The sequence below is a fragment of the Marmota flaviventris genome, chromosome 3 (genome assembly GCF_047511675.1).
Source record: "Marmota flaviventris isolate mMarFla1 chromosome 3, mMarFla1.hap1, whole genome shotgun sequence".
Taxonomy (NCBI): Eukaryota; Metazoa; Chordata; class Mammalia; order Rodentia; family Sciuridae; genus Marmota; species Marmota flaviventris.
This window is the reverse complement of record NC_092500.1, coordinates 103,835,055-103,855,968: the sequence shown is the minus strand read 5'-3', so window position 1 is coordinate 103,855,968 and position 20,914 is coordinate 103,835,055. Positions and strand designations below refer to the sequence as shown.

Sequence of the window (20,914 nt, the reverse complement as noted above, 5' to 3'; positions counted from 1 at the left end):
TAAGTATACAGAGCAAGAACTGGTAGCGAAGCTCTGTCCTTTATACCTTCCATGTAGTCCTATTTAAGAATTAAGAGGCTCCTGAAGATGGCAGGTTAGAGGCACTTAGCAATGCTCCATGAGATTGAACCCCCCTCAAACAGGTGTGCAGCTGCATGTTGAGGTAGGGGGGCTATAGGAAGGTGCTGGAGTGCAACTATATAGAGTGTCAGTGACCAGATGAAACCCAGAAATATGAGGTTTTAGGGTGAAAGAGAGAGAGATAGAGAGAGATAGGTATCTCACCTGGAGAGAGATATCTCACTTGGTAGGGGAGGGGAAGATATAGAAGCCAAAGAGATGGGCATAATTGCATTTTGGTACTGATCCTGGGAGGACCACATTCATGGGCAGTGGATTATGCAAGACCTGTAGAGGGTTGGTTGCATCATTCTATGAGTTAAGTTCTCAGGGGAGCCCTGGATCCAGATGCACAGCAGAGATCTCTCTTGAGCAGATATAACTCAACAAATTCCAAAGATCTGATTGGAACTAAACCCCAGCCACTAGAACTTCCATTTAGAATTCTGTATCAGCTCCGCCGTGGTTTGTCCGGACAAAGCTTGACTGTACTTCCCATTTGATCATCCCACCTTATACTAGTGAAAAGGGAAGCTGAGAGCTATTACAACCAGCTTTGGTTCCAGGCCACTCCAGCTGGCAGCTTGGTGAACAACAAAAAAAAAGATGAAGGGTTTAACAACCCCCAGCCCTCCCTCCATCTTAGGGGTACATGGTCCAAAAACAAGCAAAAGGGCCTGAACATTTATTCTTATTAACAGTTTTGACCACCTCAGCAGATATCATTCCTTCATTATTTCTGTGTTCTTGATGTGCTGATTGGTTTGTCACACAGACATACACACACACACACACACACACACACACACACACAGAGAGAGAGAAACACAGAAACACACACACACAGAAAACAAAAAAAATTACAAATAGGTGATAAAAGTGATCAAAATGAAATGTATATGCTGATAAATACATATCATATGTATTTTCATACACACATATATGTGTATATATGCTGAAATGCTGATATTTTTTATCATTTTTCACCCATTTGTAATTTTACTTTGTTTTGTATTTGGGGGCTTAAGGCTTTTTGTTTTGTTTGGTTTGGGGTTTTTTTTGTATGTTTTAATTTTCATTTATCTTCTTTCTTCTCCCTCTAATTGCTGAATTCTCTTGTTCTCCATTTTTCTCTTTATTTTGCTTCTTTTATGTTTCTCTTCTTTCTTCATACCTCTCTTCTGTTTTCCCTCTGTTCACTTATTGAGTATTTTAAACTTTTTTTTTGCCTAACGAATCCATTTTCTTTTTAATGAACTGTAGTTGTGCCATCTTTTAGAACTATTTAGCTTATATAATTTCTGCCCCCACCATTCATGTCATTGTGACTTTTAGTATATAAATGGCATAGTTGTCATCTGCTGTTTACCTTGATGCTAGATCTAATTGTTGTTGTTAACTGTAGTAGGCACTAGGCATTTATTTTAATACTGTGTATTGTTTATTGCTATTGTTTGTTTTCCCTTTTCTGGAAAATAACTGTGATACTCTGAGTTTACAAGGTAGAGACTCTGCTGTTGAGCTATACCTGAAGTCCATCCAAGAAAGATCACACCTTTATACACACAAAAAAACCCCACTTAAGCTTCAACAATACTTTTTTTTAAATCAATACTTTAACCTATAGAATAAGGTAGATAAAAACTTCAAAATGATAACCAGGCCCAAAGTTGGAATGGACATCTTACAGCAAAAAGGTTTTAAAATACTTCAGAGGAACCCACAGTGTTGAAGCAATTCTCAAAGACTGAATTAAATCAGTAAATCTGCAGTGGCAATCTGAGAGACATTGGAGATTGAAATTAACACTTAAATTATGCTGAGTCTATGCATTAAAGCTAAGATAAATTGAAAACACAGGAATTATTACAAAAACAATGACTACTTACTGAAGGACACTCTCATAAAAGAGGAACAGGAATCCAGCTCAACAGATGCACAAGTGTAAGACCCTAGAAAACATGAAGAAACAGGCAAATAACCCTTTCCTCCAAACTTACAATCCCACAACAAAATAGCCAACAGATATGAAACAGGATAATTCAAGAAGAAAACTATAAAAATTGATTATTAGAATGATTAACAAACTAAAAGAAGATCTAAAAAAATGAAAGAGAAAATACAAGGGTGAAAGACCATTTTAATAAAGAGAGATTCTGAAAAGAAGCCAATCAATGAAAACTCCTGGGAATGAAAGACATAATAAATCAAATAAATATTCAGTTGAAAGTATCATCAATAGATTAGATTATGTAGAAAACAGAATTTTAGGCCTTGAAGACAACGTACATTCTTTTATGATTAGAACATTAACACTGGGACAAAATTCAGAGTTTTTGGAATTCAAGTGGGAATGTAGACACGGGCTAATGGCATTAGGAATGTTTTCAGTGAAATAATAGCAGAAAAAAGTTCAAACTTTAGGAATAAGATGGATATCCATGCACAGGAGGCATACAGAACTCCAAAGACAAAAACTGAAAAAAACAAAGAACTCTTTAAGACACATCATGATCAAAAGGCCTAATATAAAAGAGTATTAAAAGTATCAAGAGAAAAATGTCAGATTACATTTAGAGGTAAACCAATAAAGCCCAGTACTGACTTCTCAGACACTAAAATCCAGCCAAGCAAGATTACTATAACCAGCAAAGCTAAGAATTTCCTGGATAAGGATAAATTTAAAGAATTAATGCCCACTAAGCCAACATGATAGTAAATACTTAAAAAATAATACACACAGGCCAGGCCTAGTGGCACAAACCTGTAATCTCAGCAGTTTAGGAGACTGAGGCAGGAGGATCGTGATTTCACAGCCAGCCTCAGCAAAAGCGAGGCACTGAGCAACTCAGTGAGGCCCTGTCTCTAAATAAAATTAAAAAAGGGCTGAAGATGTGGCTCAGTGGTTGAATGCCACTGAGTTCAATCCCGGGTACGTCTCCACTCTCCCCCGACCAAAAAAAAAAAAAAAAAAAAAAGATAAAGCACAAACCCCAGAGCTCCTGAATGGATGAAACTCAACAGAAGAGTAGTTAAGCAAATGGCAATTAAGACTGAATTAAATATATAAAACTAATCAAAAGGACACAAAATAACAAATGTCTTTCCATAATTGCTTTCATTGTAAATGGTCTTAACTGTTCAATTAAAAGATATAAACTTGGCAGAATGGATTAAAAAACAAGACCCAAGTATGTGCTGTTTATAAGAGACTCATCTTATAGGCAAAGACAACTACAGCCTGAAAGTTAAAAGAATGGAAAAAGATATTCCTTGCAAATGGAGTCTGAAAGCAAACAGAAGTAGTTAAAGAAGACCTCAAGGAAAAATAAATCAGAAGACATATGGAAGGTCATGACATTTTGATAAAGGGAAAAATTCCCAAGAAAAATAGAATATTTTTGCCCAAATATTGGTTCACCTAATTGCATAAAACAAATACTTTTTGATATTAAGTCTCAGGCAGACAATACAACAATATTGGGTGATTTCTACATAATTTTCTCACTAAGAGTCAGGTCATCCAGATGTAAAATCAATAAAGACACTTATGACCTAAGTATAACTATAATTCAAAAGAACCATAATCAATAGCTAAAGAATATTTCATCTAATGACAGCTGAATTCACTTTCTCTTCAGCATTTCATGGAAATGCTGAATATGGCCTTTTCTCCAAAATAGGCCGTATTTTAGGTCATAAAGCAAGTTTCAGCAAATAAAAAAATCCATATAATCCTTTGAATTTTATCAGATCACAAGGAAATGAAATTAGAAATCAACAGTAAGAAAAATTATAAAACTACATAAACATGATACCCTTTTGAATGGATAAGAGAATAAATGAAAGATAAAACTTTTTAGAATCAAATGAGATATTGATACCACTTACCACAATCTCTGAGACACTATGAAGTCAGTTCTAAAAGTTAATACCATTAAATAACTACATTTTAAGAAAATCACAAACATTTTAAAGTTATATCTCAAGTCCCTAAGAAGGCAGGAACAAACTAATTCCAAAACCAGAAGAAGACAAGAAATTATTAAGATCAGACCCAAAATTAATGAAAGAAAGAGTTAAAAAAATAAAAAGGATCAATGTAGTCAAGTGTTGGTTCTTTGAAAAGATAAGATAAATAAACCCTTAGCCAAACCAAATCAATAAAATTAGAAATGAAAAAGGATATACCAACACAGGCATTTCTGAAATCCAGAGAATCATTAGGGACTTTTTTGAAAACTCATATTCCAATGAACTAGAAAATCTAGAATATATTGACAAATTTCTAGACATATATGGCCTACCTGAATTGAACCAAGAGAATATAGAATACCTAAACATACCATTATCATGTGTGTAATTCACCATATGAAGCAGTAATAAAAAGCATTCCAACTTATTTAACACAGAAGGCCTGGGATGGATTCTCAGCTGAATTCTTCCAGATCTAAAGAATAACTTATGCTAGTCCAGTCCTCCTTAAATTATTTCATGGAATAGACAGAAACACTCCCAAATTATTATAATGAAGCAGTGTCACCCTGATATCAAAACCAGATAAAGATACATTGAGGAAAGAAAACCATAAGCCAATATACCTGATGAACACAGATGCAAAAATCCTTAATAAACTATTAATAATACACATTCAAAACACACTAAAGTGATTGCACACCATGATCAAGTAGGATTCATCCTAGGGATGCAAAGTTGGTTCAGCATACATTAATCAATAAATGTGATTCATAACATGTAGAATTAAGGACAAAAATCACAGGATTATCTCAATAGATGCCGTAAAGCCTTTGAAAAATCCATCATCTATTTATATTAAAAAATACTGAAGAAACTAGAGGTAAAAGGAACTTATTTGACCATCATAAAGGTAATATATGTCAAAACCAAAGCCAGCATCATATTGAATGGAGAAAAACTGAAAGCATTTCCTCTAAAATTGGAAACAGAACAAGGATGTCCCCTCTCACTTCTCACAATTCCTACTGAAGTTTTTGAAACTCTAGCCAGGGTAATCAGGAAAGGGAAGTAAATTAAATGAATAAAAATTGAGAAAGTGCCAAATTATCTGTTTGCCGAGGAGCTGAACCTATACTGGGAAGACCCAAATATTTCTACCTGATTGACTGTAGAGCTGATAAAGAATTTCACCAAAGTAGCAGGTTACAAGATCAACATACAAAAATCAATAGTTTCCCTATACTTTAATACTGAATCTGCTGAGAAAGAAATCAGGAAAACAATTCTATTCACAATAGCTTTACACACACACACACACACACACACACAGACATAATTGAGAATATATCTAATTAAGGTAATGAAAAACCTCTTTAGCTAAAATTATAGAACACTGAAGGAAGAAATTAGAGAAGAACTTAGAAGATGAAAAGATTTCCTGTGTTCTTAGATAGGAAGAATTAATATTGCCAAAATGATCAAATTACTAAAAGCAATCCACAGATTCAATGCAATCCCCATCAAAATGTCAGTGACACTCTTCACACAATTAATAAAACAGTCCTAAAATTTACATGGAAGAATAAAAGACTCATAATAGTCAAGCAATCAATCCTGAGTAACAAGAATTATGAATTAGACCCAAAATGCTGCAATTGTCAGAAGAAAGTATAAAATCAACAGTCCAACATAGTGGTTCAGGCACTGACTTTCCCAAAAAGACTCCTACAACTTAAGATCTAAAATCAAGAATCAATAAGTGGGGTGGCATCAAATAAAAAATCTTCTGCACGGCAAAGAAAACAATTAGGAAGCTTTGTAGAGAGATCTGCTTGATAGGAGCCAGTCTTCAGTTGAGGGATGCAGCCATTTCACATGTAACCAAATACACTGACCTCACCGTTCTCCTTCCTCCTTATTGCTCCTTATTGAGCAAAACTAAAAGATAAGGAAGCCCATTGATGTAGTTCACTCAATTCAGTGTTCCACGGCACAAGCAGGGTGGAGAATGGTGGAAGCTGAACCTAGAAGGGTGAAAAGAATATCTTCAGCACAGTCCACTCACGTTGGCTTTCATCTGTTCTTTGCTGAGATGAAAAATGATCAACCTGAACATAGTCCCATTAACTAATATTATTAATTTAGTCCTATTCCTAACGGAAACCAGAAAGTTAGCTCCACCCCCCAGTGTTGTTTATATGTGTTACTAGGAGGTAAAAAGGAAACAAACTATTGCTGTGCTCTTCCCACTTGGTCCCTGGTTGTGAATAATCAGAAGAGCTTCTTCCTTTGCCCCACATTCCACACTCCTCTTACCTGCTCCAGGACCCTTAGCTTGATTGGGTTATTTGTCCTGTGGGATATATGAATCCTGTGGTATTTGTCATGTGGGATATGAGTCCTTGCTAGTTTTTTCTTTGTTATTTTGACAACAACTATTTGGTGTCATTATATAGCACCAACAAAATTTCCTTTTAGATCTATCCTATTCAGTGATTCCTTTCTCTGCCTGTCTATTCAGGGTCATTAAAGAGCCTAAAACGTCCATTGGACTCTCTTAAGTATCTAATTCAATGGTGTCATGAGTATGTTCCCCTGGTGAAAGAATTCTTCCCACAGGTACTAATACACAAATATATAGAGTTCAAGGTCCCCAAAACAGAAAATATGAATTGCTTAGTATTTTTTTGTTTGTTTCTTGGTTTTATTGTTAAAGGGGCACCCTCACCATTGCCACCTATGTTCTCAGTCTCATGCCTAATGCTACAGGGCAGATGGCACCAAATTTTGGCTGCTGATTTAGGATAATTTTAGTAACATCTTTGCCAGCTCTCAGGATATGGTCTCTTAGCTGGTTCCACAAGTGAGTCCTGAACCAGCCATAATGCCATTCTAGTAAGCCAAGTGCTTCTGGGTTATGAGACATGTGACAAGCAAATCTGGTAGTAGTGAATCCACTTCCATAAATACTGTGTCACAAAATGTGACCCTGATCTGAACTGAGAATCAGAAGTGCTAGACATTCTGTCAATATAGGTAAATATTGGTAGAAACAGTGCAGACAGGCAATATGTGAAAACAAATCTTTCTCTCTGGTGAAAGAATGATTCAATGTAATGAATCTATCTACAGTTGACTGGCTAATCCAACATAGTGCTATAGTGGGGGCTCATCACTGGCAGGTAGGGTGCTTCATTCTGTAGGAAGCCATGCAAAGCCAACCATCTCTCTTTTTAAGTAACATGAACAGTTACTGCTTGAACTTAGGCCTACTTGAACATTTTTTTGTTTGTTTTGTTTTGTTTTGAGTCAGTGTCTTACTATTTTGCTCAAGCTAGCTTCAAACTTGAAATCCTTCTGCATCAGCCTCCCAGGCAGCTGTTATTGCAGGAATTAGCTATCATGTTCAACTTCCACTTGGTCTTTTGAATAAGGCTTTAAATTCTACTTCTGGCTCTTGGTAGTGTATCTTGCTGACCTAGTTATAGATTAAGCCCATGATTTTGCCTTCTCTTTTAATGATGGGCATCTGCTCACTGTCATAAAGAGTTGTGAGAGAGGCAGCAAAAGGAGCACAATACATTGGCATTCTGAAACACCTGCTTGTGCAGTTTACTTGTTCTTTCTAAACCTATTCAATGAAGTATTGCTGTGAATATCCTACTTGATGGTTTGTGGATCAGATAATATCTATTTCATGATGAGACATTCAGGTCAAGGTTGCTTAATGTTTCACGGTCAAGTTTACCTTTACTAGGACAAGTTTTGAGCCAGAAGTTGTAACGGAATACCTGGCACATTATTCAGAGAAACTTGTCATATGTTGCCTTTAATATCCAAATATGGCCTTCAAACATATAATTCCATTTTATTATAGTGGGATACATGAAATACAGAAATATGTGTCTACTTTTATAAGAGTACCTTGATAGGATGCCAACCACTGCACCCAAATGAACTTAACTGCTGTGGTAGATTACTAAGTGTTATGGATTTTACTTCCTACTCTCCATAATACATATATTTTACTAAAACATTTGCACATCAATTTACTGTACATCAATACAGTGGAGCCATATATGCTGTGTGGGCTATAAAGACAATCTCTCTGGTATAGTATAGCAAGCAGATGGGGAGAGTTGACATAGGCATAAGGATGAGTGTAGCACTTACTGATCCCCTATGATTTTACCTTTACTGAAGGCAAACTACTTTTGGTTGTTTTTATTACTTATGGATTAAAAAAAGGAAATTACTAGGTCAGTTTCTGCATACCAGTTTCAGAGACCATGTTGATTTTTCCCAGTAAAGATACTGTATTGCAAATATCCACCAAATTAGTTTTGCATTTATTCTCCATCTTTCACTTGGCTTTTGTATACAGGCGAGTTAAATGATGATGTTATATGTATCAGTAATCCTATAATGTCAAACTTTGATGATAATACTAGTTTATATAATATCCCTAGGAAAATCATATTACTTTTGATTTATCATCTTGGGAGCATTTTGGGTCTTCCTATTGCCCTCCTCATCATAATAGTTCTCAGTTCCATTTGTTAGGGACCAATATGGGAATTGTTTCATATTTTTATTCTAGCCATAATTCTGGAATTTATGAAATAATAATAGGCTATATCTTCAGCTCTTTTATAAAATATTTATTTATTTATTTAGTTTTAGGGGTACACATATCTTTATTTTTATGTGGTGCTAAGGATAGAACCCAGTGCCTCATGCATGCTAGGCAAGCACACTACCACTGAGCCACAATCCCATCCCCATCTGCAGTTCTTTTGTATCCACTCTTAGGTGGATTTGAAACCAGGTCCTTTGAACACCTGATCTCCTTAAGCCAGTATTTTTGCAAGTTGACTTAAAAACTTTATTATCACTATTGACACATTAGCAATTAAATGCCTTTACTTACCTGACAAATTTGCTCGCACCTATATCTTATTCTATGCCAACTTTGGTCTTAATTTGAGAAATCCTGATGTATTGCATACCATGTAAATTTACCAATATTACCAGTATCTTATTTCTCCTGGGTAAGAAAGTTATCTGTGCACTGATTTGATGTGATCAGCCTAATTTAGGAATGCTGTCTAGAGGGTCTATATCTATTTTATGTGGCTTCTTCTGCTAACAATCACTGTGTCAATGTGGGTCCTAGAAGGAAGCAGAAAACACACTCACATTGAGTAATTTTGTTATTTGGCCACTTCATGGGCTAGTAGGAGATCATGTAGATATCTAATCCTACATAAATACCAGAGTTGTTGTATGAAATTGAATGAATTAAAGACTATGGTTCATATAGCCAAAAGTCTAATGAAAATTTTTTCATTAAAATAGTCCTTTTATATAGTTATGGTAGCTACTTAAGAATTTTGTTAGGTGTTCAATTGTTACATTATAGTAAGAATTTTGTTAGGTGTTCAATTGTTACATTATAGTAAAGATTAGCATTGACTCAATGTTCCTGTATCTCAGTGAAATTTCATAAGAGTTTTAGCATCTCTTCTCTCCAAGGAAACATATCTCTCTGTCTTTAAGTATTGTATACGAAAAACAAATGTTCAGAATTATAAAAGTTTTATATTTTTCTAACCACTATTCAAAGAAATACTTTTCATTTAAATTTTTTGTTGTTACTATAGTATCCCAAGGGCATAACTTTGGATGCGTTTTCAGTTATTTTTGCCCAAATGCTGGGACTCAGTCTGGGAATATCATATGATGATCCAAAGAAATGTCAGTGTTCAGAAGCCATCTGTGCAATGAATTTAGAAGCTATGTAAGTTTTTAAAATAGATTTATTTATTGGTTATGTTTATTCTGTTTTAAATATAGTACTTATAGCTCAAATTAGCTATAAAGGGATAAAGTTCACTATAAAACATGAACATGTAAGAGTAGTATGGAATGAGGTATACCATTAAAGACAATCAAGGATAGCAAATTAAGTCAAGGATAGCAATTAAAATATGTATCAGCAAGGGTATTTTTTTGTAGGATATGTATTGTATGAAAGCAATGAGTAAGGATCTTTAAAAATATGTTAGAAAGCTACAACACATTTTTTTTCCTTTTAGGTAGAATTTTTAGAATTTTAGAATTTTTAGAATGAGAAGTCTTAGTATGAGACCACTATCAAATATATGATGTTTGTGTAACTTTAAAAAAATTCTTTAACCTTGTTTAGACTTACTTTTCTCATCTTTGTGAATAATTATTCCTATTCTCTTATTTTTAAGGGTGATATAAGAACAAATGAGAAAAAATTGTAGAACCTATAAGTATGTGATGGTAATTTCTAAATTTACCAGTATTCCCAAAATAATTCATTAGACAAGAGCACATGTTTTTAGTATATTACAGTTTTTGTTTGTAAAAATGGCCTATGATAAGTTTGACTTAGTCATTACTAAATTACTAAAGAACTACTAAAAAATTGAAAGTTAGACTAGGTGTTAATTTTTGAACACATATTCTTTATTAAAGTTACTTCTAAGTACCATCTAAGGGTTAACTCATATGTTCTATAAATAGAACAGTTAAAAACATATACTTGTATATACACATATAATTATATTACAGATTATCTCCAAAAGGTATACTAACACATACACATACAACATGTTGTCCTTATATGGATATATTACTTATAGTATATATGTCATCCATCTGGATGGATAAATGGACTGTACATGTATATCAAAAAATATGAGAATTACTCTTCATTTGGCCTATGCTTAAATATGCTATGAATAAATGTTTTCTGTAGATCACCCAGAGTTAATGATAATAATGTTAATGATAATAAAGATAATATATATTTACATTATACTTAATATGTGCTAGAGACCATTCCAAGAACTTTATACTTTTAATTTATTTGATTCTTACTATAACCCTATAGTTCAGGTTCTGCTATTTCCATTCTTATATTTAAGAAACTTGAGTTATAAAAAAGATAATTACATATGGTCAGATAGCTAGTTTGTGGCCAACCTGGGTTTTGAATCTGTATTATTAATAAACCTTTATATTTGTATGGTACTTTGTGATGTTTAAAATACTTTCATATATAATCATCAATTTCTCACAAATATCTTGTGTTTATCTTGCTTTTTACGAAACCTAAAAATACTATATATATATATATATATATATATATATATATAGACACTTTTGCATTTCTCATACATTATTATATGTTAGCTCTTAAAAAAGGCATGGAGGTAAGACAAATATTTCCATCTAATTTGCTTTTTAAAAAAGTCCCTGGGATACAAAAAGCCTAAGTGAGAGTACATTGGATGCATGGTTAATTAGCTGCCAAATCTCGATGTATTTTATGCAAGAAATTAGTAAGGATCTTTAAAACTATGTTGGCAGGCTATAACAATTTTTAAAAATATTTTAGGCAGAATTTTAGTTTTTCTTTTAGGTTAGTTTGAGGTAGAAACTATTATGCAAAGAATGAGACGTCAATATCAATAGCACCAATAATCTTCAATATGTTAATAAAACCAGAGAGTTGAATTAGGTACTTCACTTATTTGATAATATTCAATTCTCACAACAGCCTTATGAGGTAAATGACATTGTTTTCCCTATTTTTTAGGTAATAAAATGAAATAGTTTTGAATTAAAATTTTTCTTAAAATTTCAATTTTGAAGATACAATCAACAAAATTTAAAGTTCATAGTAAAATAATATGTAACATTAGTATTTCAGGAAATATTTTATTGAATTATGTAATGTTAAAAAAAATGAATTGTTGGGTAAAAATACCTGAACTTGAAGTCATAAATAATGGTGTGATCAATGTCTCCTCATTCCCCTCCCCAGTTCTCAGCCCTTGGTAACCACCATTCTACTTTGCTTTTTTGTATGTAGATCTGGGTCCCATGTGCAAATGTTCTAAAATCTGAAAAAATCCAAAATCTGAATACTTCTCTAGCTTCGTGGATAAGGGATACTCAACTTTCATTTGCATATAACTTATACACATCCTTCTATAAACTTCAAATCATCTCTAGATTAGTTAAAATACTGAACACAAAGTAAATGCTGCATAAAAAATTGTCATATTGTATTGTGTAGGGAATAAATACAAAACAAATTCTGTGCATGTTCAATACACACAAGCTTTTAAAAATATTTTCTACCTGAGCTTGGTTGGCTCTGAGGATGTGGAACCTACAGTTCCATATATACAGCTGGAAGGCCAACTGTATATACCACACTTGCTTTATCCATTCATCCATTGCTGGACATTCAGTCTGACTTCCTACCTTGGTTATTGTAAATTTGTACAGAATGGAGACAATAGTTAATAAAGTGCCAATACTTGAAAATTTCCAAGACAGTAGATTTGAAGTGTTCTTGCTATAGCAGAATATAAGTAGGTGAAGTGAGGAACATGTTAGTTTTATTTAAGCATTCCACAATTAATGTATGTGACAAAATACCATATTTTACCACACAATTATATGTACAATTTAAAAAATTGTGAATACTTATTCTTTGATTTACAAACTCTATGACTTTTGAGGTTTTTAGCATCTCACCTACTTCAATTTCTTGAAAATGTCGATAACACCAGCCTCCTTCGTTAGTGGTGTAGATTAAATAATCACATGTATTAAGTATGTGGCTCATAGTAGGTGTTCAATAAATGGTAGTTTCCTCCTTGCTTTATAGAATTGTACTGTGCCCATATTGATTCATCCTTTGGAAGTATTCTCTAAAGTATCCTTATTAGTGTTATATAGGTAAAAGTACATAAAATTTTGATAAATGCACATTTTCTTTGAGGTCTTTGAGGAATTTCTGTACTTAGCACAGTATAACTTGTTTAATAAAGTTTGTCATTAATTTGGTATAACTTTTTATTTGGATCAATTTCTACTCAAGTCCTCTGTTTTTTTTAATTGGTAGGTTAAATTTACTATTATTTTTGCTAATTGTTTGTACTTAATTTTAATAAAAAATATATATTCCAGTGGAGTCACATGACCTCCTCACAAATAATTATGAACATTTCTTTTTTAAAAAATATTATTTTTAAGTTTTAGGTGGACACAATATCTTTATTTTACATTTATGTGGTGCTGAGGATCAAACCCAGTGCTTCGTGCATGCTAGGCGAGCACTCTACCGTTGAGCCACAACTTCAGCCCAATTATGAACATTTCTTATGAACATTTGTTGTTTCCTATTAAATTTAACATTTGAATGTAACTTATATGATATAGAATATGTTTTCTGAAGTGTACTGACCATGACATTATATGAATCACCTTTAGGCAAACCACTGGTGTGAAGAGTTTTAGCAATTGCAGTATAAGGGCTTTCAAAAATTTCATTGAAAGTATGGGTGCCAAATGTCTTCAGAATAAACCTCTAATGCAATTAAATCCAAGACCAGTTTGTGGCGATGGCAAAGTGGAGGGAAATGAAGCCTGCGATTGTGGTACTGAAGAAGTAAGTCTGATAACTAAAAAAATTGATGAATAAATTTTTTAATTTTAGTTAAATCTTGTTTTGTAAATGTTATATTTCTCAAATATGTCTGAGTATCGTGTAGAACACTGATAGTAAGTGAACCGTGTTGAAGTTCATAAAAGAAAATACTGTCTAGGTTTTACAGGTTGAAAATTCTTGAACAAATTTAAAATGTAATGCAAAATCTATTGATGATGGGTAAAGAGGAATTTAGAATAAGCATTTTTATTCCAACCAAATATGTGTTTCCAAATCTTTGCTCTTCCTTCAGCTATTTTATATACATTTATTGAAGATTAATCTCTCAGCAGTATGCCATGTGTCCCTGATTACAAGGCAGAAATGACATTAGGGCTTGGCACATACATGGGTCTGAATTACTTGTATGCACCATTGTATTCTTTTAATTACTATGTTTTACCCTGTGGTAGAATGAGTCCTTCCTCTTTACTCTTATTTCTATTAAAAAGTTTTATTGAGGTACAGTCTACAAGTATTAATATGCACCCATTTTAAGTGGACAGGTTGAACTTCAACAAATGTATATAACTACTGTACAACTAAGACAGATTATTTTCATCATTCCCAAAGTTTGCTTATGCTTCTCTAGTATTTCCCAGTTCTGCTTCTGATTTTTTCGGTTTTCTTTGATTCTGGAAATCATTAAAATGGAATGATATAGCATGTATTATAAAGCATTTTTGAGATTCATTCATGTTGTTGCATGTCACCATAGTTTTGTTTTATTTTGAGTGATATATCATTTTTTTGGATATACCACAATATTTTTCCATTCACCTGCTAATGGACTTTTGAGTTGTTAACAATATTGGTCCATTATCCTTGATTCCTAAGAGTAGAATTGCTGTGTCCTATAGTAAGTGTTTATAAGAAATTGCAAAATATTTTACAAAATTGTTATGTCATTTTATACTCCTGTCAGCAACATAAAACTGTTAGTTCCTTTATATCTCATCACCACTTGATGTTGTCAATCTTTTCAGCAGTTTTGTCATGTTTTTATTTGTATTTTCTTGATGACATTAATGAAGAAAAGCATATTCTTTTGTCGTTATTGGTCATTTATTTCTTAATTTTATTTTTAATTGAAAAATAATCTATTTATAGGATACAATGTGATGTTTTGGCATATGCTTACATTTGGGAATTTTAATCGAACTAGTTAGCAAATCTATCACTTCACATACTTATGTTTTTGTGATAAGAACATTTAGAATATACTCTTTCATGTAGTTTTTACAGGGCAGAATAATTAGCAAGAAATGTTCTGTTTATTTGCCTGAAAATATTTTAACTTAATATTCATATTTAAAAGGCATGTTCATTATTTGTAGAATTATGAACTAATAATTTTTTCTTTTGTTTCCTTAAAGAGGAGATTTTATATTCTTCATGCTTATTTTAGTTCTGATCAAAAGTCAGTAGTAATCATCACTATTATTTTCTTGTGCATGAATTTTTTTTTCTGGCTGTTTTCAAAATATTCTTTTTAGCTTTGGTTTTAGCAGCTGAACAAGATGTACATGTGTATAGTTCTATTGATATTTATCCTGCTTGGACTTAGATGAGTTTCCTGGATGTGTAAGATTTTAGTGTATTTGGTAACATTTGGTAAAATTTCAACAAAAACTAACTTTACCCTCTCACCTTTTCCTAGTTTTTAACTCCAATCACACACATATTAGAGTGTTGATATTGTCTTACGATTAGTGGGGACTCTGATTTTTTCCTTTTCCTTTATTTCTGTTTGAGTATTTTTATTACTGCTTCTTCAAGTTCACCTGTTTATCTGCAGTGTCTAGTATATTTTAAACCTGTGCAAAAATGTCTTCTATGTAGAAATCTAGAGCTCTTTTCTTAGGTGTCTCACTGTTAACAATAATCTGTTCCACTAATTCAGTGACTTCAGCCATCTCTGTATTTTTAAGTCACTGAGATCATCATGGTCTGATACTATTGGAAAATGCCTCCATTTATTTTCCTGGTTTTCTATTTGGATAGGAAGATAAGTGGAATATCAGATACTCTGTTATAATCTAAAGTAAAAGTCTTACACTAATGTTTAAAAAATGTTTAGGAATGCTAAAATTAATAAATGTTGGTAACATTCATTTCCTTCCTCAAAATTAAGAACAAGCTCAGAGAATGTAGCTTCTATCAAAATTTTTATTATCACGGGCTGGGGATGTGGCTCAAGCAGTAGCGCGCTCGCCTGGCGTGCGTGCGGCCCGGGTTCGATCCACAGCAGCACATACAAACAAAGATGATGTGTCCACCGAAAACTAAAAAATAAATATTTAAATTATCTCTCTCTTTAAAAAAAATTTTTATTATCATGTATTTTTACTTGTGAATTCCATTCATTTATAGCAATGTGGTCCTGCTAGCTGCTGTGATCCTGCAAACTGTATTCTGAAACAAGGATCGCAATGTGACACAGGACCATGCTGCAGTAACTGTCAAGTAAGATTTAAGTTGACAAAAATTTTACAAGCACATTGAATCATGTATAGGATACATTAGGACATGTAGAGCTATAGTTAAGTCAGGATAAGTGACCTTAATAAATAAAGAGATAATAAATTCAGAATTATATTTCTGATCTAGTACACTTTTGTTAGGTGTTGTGATCACTTTCTAATGCTAATTTCCCCACTAACCTGATGCAGTTGTTTTTAAGCCTTGATTTACAGTTATTATAAAATTCTTCAATATAGAAGATCTTCACTGAAAGGAACAATTATTCTTTCACTCTATTCAATATTTAGGGTTTTATAAATAAAAAAATGTTACTGGTTGTGATAAGTATCTGTACACATGCAGTTGAAAATTACATTAATTTTCCATACATGTTTAAGAAATAGAAGTCACTAAATGGTACAGTTTACAAATAGTGCCTAAAGAAAAAAATTTAAACTGTGAATTTTTTATTCAAAGATCATTTGACTAAAAAAAGTCACATTTTAGCTTATGTGGTAAAGATGTTGACTGCTGTTCCATTTTGTTCTTTTCAGTTCTTCAAATACATTTTTAACAAGATTCCCATAAGAGAATGTCTCTGTTGAACTATCTACCATGGGCCCTGTCTTATTGACTGTCTTTAATTGACTGTGCTTAATTTATGTTTTTCCTAGAATGTTTTCATTCTAGGTTACATTCTTAGTCTGTAATAATCTTAGTGTTGACTTGAAATAATCAAGTATGATAGGTGCTCACTTGACTCTTTACATATGTTTTCAGAATTTTATATATGCAACAATTAATATAATTATAATAATATTATATAATTCAGGAGAAATATAATTCAGGAGAAAGACTGTAGTGCTGCTTCTTCATTAATATCCCCCAAGGTTGAACTGCTTCCATAAATCATTCTTCTGTTTCCCTTCCTTCATTCTCAGTTATTTATGTTTCATGTTTATCAAAGAATGTTTGTAAGTATTGTGGTATGTTTGTAAGTATGGAATACTTACAAATAGTGGTTTCAATTCATACATATATAATATTTGGAAATTGACTTTTAATTAAAATATTTTTTTTCAAAAGAAATCATTTTCCAAGGCTAAATGTGATTTTTTTTTTGTTCCTTGTACTGAAAGCACAAAAAAATTTTGGCTTTCATTATATCCACTTTTTCTTATATGTCTCATCTCCTGTTTTAATTGATAGCATTCAATTAATTATTAATGTTGGAATAATGATTTATACTAAAAAATGTCTTGGACAATGAATAAAAATTATAAATAATTGACACACTTTTGAAATATTGACAAATACAACAATGTTACATGAAATACTTTTCTTTTTATATTTTAATTTCTATTAGTTGTCAGCAGCAGGTACTACATGCAGACCTGTAGTACACCCTGAATGTGATATAGCTGAGGTTTGCAATGGAAGTTCACCAAGTTGTCCACAAGACATATTTGTACAAAATGGACATACTTGCAAACAAAATAAGTTTTTTTGTTATGAAGGAGACTGTCATGATCTGGATGCAAAGTGTGAAGTCTGGTTTGGAAAAGGTAATTTTTTGGTTACATCTAAATAGTTGGCCTTCACAATTGCTATTAATATTACCAAGTCTATATATGCTGCATGTATATGTATATATATAAGCATATATATTTTATATATATGTAAAATATTATCAACATATATATTAATTTTTCATCTTTATTGAAGTACAGTTGACAAAATTGTATATCTTTAGGTATATAAGACTTGATGTTTTCATGTATGTATACATTGTGAGATATTTACCACAATCAAGTTAATTAGAATAGTCATCATTTCACAGTTACCATTTTTTATTTAAAAAACTTAACAAGTATACTTAGTAAATTTAAATATTGAATTACAGTATTGTTTACTGTAGTTACATGTCTGTACTTCTGATCTCTTGAACTTATCTCTTATGCATAACTGAAACTTTGTACCTTTTTAAAATTTTTTATTTAAGAAATTATTTTTTATTAGAGCATTATATTTATACGTAATAATTGTGTTCATCCTGGCAAAAATGTACATGCATGGAATTTGGTTTCAATACATGTTCCCCTGCTTTTTTTCCTCTCTTCTCTCCTCCCATTCTCCTTTTCATACTCTACTAATCTTTCTTTTGCTAATCTATTTTTTTAAATTTTTTATTGGCTCTTTCTACTTGTACATAAAGGTGAAATACCCTGTGGTCTATTTATATATGCACATAGCATGATTAAAAAAATCATTCCATATTTTATTCCCTTTCCTATTCCTCCTTTCTCCCTCTTGATGTTTCACTGTACTCATCTTTCCCATATCTTCATGATATCTGATTCTCCCCTCCTTCTTTTTTATTATTTTGCTCTAGCTTCCACATATGAGAGAAAATTTTCAACTCTTGATTTTCTGAGACTGACCTATTTTAAATTAGCATAATGTTCTCCATTTCTATCCATTTTCCAGCAAACACCATTATTTCATTCTTCTTTAAGACTGAGTAAAACTCCATTGGGTATATATACCATAATTTCTTACTCCATTTATCTATTGATGCATCTGGGTTGATTTCATAATTGACTCTTGTGAATTGTGCTGCTATAAACATTGAAGTGGCTGTATTGATTAATTTTAGTTCTGTTAGATAAATGCCAAGAAGTGGGCTAGCTGGGTCATACACTGGTTCCATTCCTAGTTTTCTGAGGAATCTCCATACTGCTTTGTAGAGTATTTGCACAATTTATAGTCCCACCAGGAATGTATGAGTGTACCTTTTCTCTCACATCCTTGCTAGCATTTATTATTATTTGTATTTTTGATAATTACTATTCTGACTGGAGTGAGATGAAATCTTAGTGTAGTTTTGATTTGCATTCCCGTGATTGTTATGTTATGGCAAAATTGCAATAAATCACCGAGTTTATCTTAAAGCAGGAGATGGAAACCTTTTTCACGAGCTGGTGATCAGGATTCACCAGCTAGTGGTGCAAGGCGCAGGCTGCAAGTCTGCATCCTTCGACCCACTTTAGGGGTTTGAGTAAACCTTTTATACCATAAATAAAGCATGTCAGTACATTAATCATAAGTGGCTGTTGCCATGATTCAAGACCATAAACAAACATCTAGCTCTAAAATCATAAGCAGAAGGGGAAGTGAGTCAAAACAACCCTAGTTGAGTACAAGCTAAAGAATGGTTACTAACATCTAGACAATCATTCTCTGACTGGGTACTATGTCCAAGAAAAATGGGAACCAAAAAGAGAATAATTTTACATTGGATAAGAATTGCCATTTTGTGTTGCCAAACATGTTATGCTAAGCAACTATTGATGGGTACAGAGGCAGGGTGTTCCCATGGGAGAAGCATTTCTTACATGACATGCAGTATCAAGGTAAAATGGAGTGTTTGGTCATTGCCCATATAGCCTGGCACATAACAGTTAAGAGGTGTTTAATATTTTTTTTTCATATATTTGTTGGCCATTTGTGTTTTTTTCTTTTGAGAAATGCCCATTTAGTTTTTTTGTCCATTTATTGATTGGGATTTTTTTTTGGTGTTTTTTTTTTTTTCAGTTTTTTATATGTTCTGGATAATAATCCCCTGTCAGAGAAATAACTGGAAAAGATTTTATCCCGTCCTGTAGACTCTCTTTATGCTTTTAATTGTTTCTTTTGCTGTGCAGAAGCTTTTTAATTTGATAGCATCCCGCTTATTTATTTTTGGTTTTATTTCTTGAGCTTTAGGGGTCTTGTTAAGGAAGTCAGTGCCAGCATCAATATGATAGAGTTTTTACTCTGTTTTCTTCTAGCAATTGTAAGGTTTCTGGTCTAATTCCCAAGTCTTTGATCCATTTTGATTTGACTTTTGTGCAGGATCAGAGATAGGGATCTAGTTTCATTCATATATTATATATAGTAGTATGGCCATTTTGACAATGTTAATTATGCCTATCCAAGAATTTGGGAGCTCTTTCCTTTTTCTAAGGTCTTGTTGAATTTCTTTTTTCAGTGATCTATAATTTTCATTGTAGATACCTTTCATTTTCTTGGTTAGAGTAATATCCATTTTTTAAAGATTATTACGAATGAGAGGGGTTTCTTGATTTTTTTCTCAGTAAATCACTGTTGGAGTATAGGAAAGCTATTTATTTATGGGTGTTGATCTTGTATCTTGCTACTTTGATGAATTTGTCAGCTCTACAAATCTTGTTGTAGAGTATTTTGGGTCTTCTAGATAGAAAATCATGTCATCAGCAAACAGATAATTTAATAACTTCTTATTATATTTTTATCCCTTTAATTTTCTTCTCTTATCTGATTGCTCTGGCTAGAGTTTCAAGAACTATATTGAGTAGAAGTGGTGAGAGTGGACAACCTTATCTTGTTCTTGATTTTAGATAGAATGCTGTCATCTTCTCTCCATTAATTATGATGTTGGCTTTGTCATTTGGGTTTGTCATAGATGGTCTTTATATTGCTGAGATAAGTCACATCTATCTCTGTTATCTCTAGAATTTTTTACAAAAATGGGTGCTGGATTTTATTAGAGGCCTTTTCTGAATTTATTGAGATAATCATGTGATTCTTGTCCTTAATTCTATTTAGTGGTAAATTACATTTATTGATTTGCATATGTTGAATCAACTTTATATCCCTGAAATGGAATTCACTTGGTCATGATTTATTATCCCCTTGATGTATTTTTGAATGTGGTTTGCTAGGTCACATGTTAGGCACTTGCTTGAACAGTTCATCAATGTTAGCCATGATCTTTTGGGCTCCTAAAGCATTCTG

At 32.6% G+C, this 20,914-nt stretch overlaps 1 protein-coding gene across 1 annotated transcript in view; it reads left to right on the top strand.

The window, feature by feature from the left end:
• The window catches only part of LOC114095857 (disintegrin and metalloproteinase domain-containing protein 32-like), a 113,158-nt gene that overhangs the window by 82,389 nt on the left and 9,855 nt on the right, over positions 1-20,914 (top strand). Inside the window, exons 10-13 of the mRNA XM_071610184.1 lie at positions 9,762-9,898; positions 13,420-13,597; positions 16,010-16,102; positions 17,466-17,664. Of these exons, the coding sequence (XP_071466285.1) occupies positions 9,762-9,898; positions 13,420-13,597; positions 16,010-16,102; positions 17,466-17,664 (607 nt within the window). The remainder of the gene's footprint in view (positions 1-9,761; positions 9,899-13,419; positions 13,598-16,009; positions 16,103-17,465; positions 17,665-20,914) is intronic.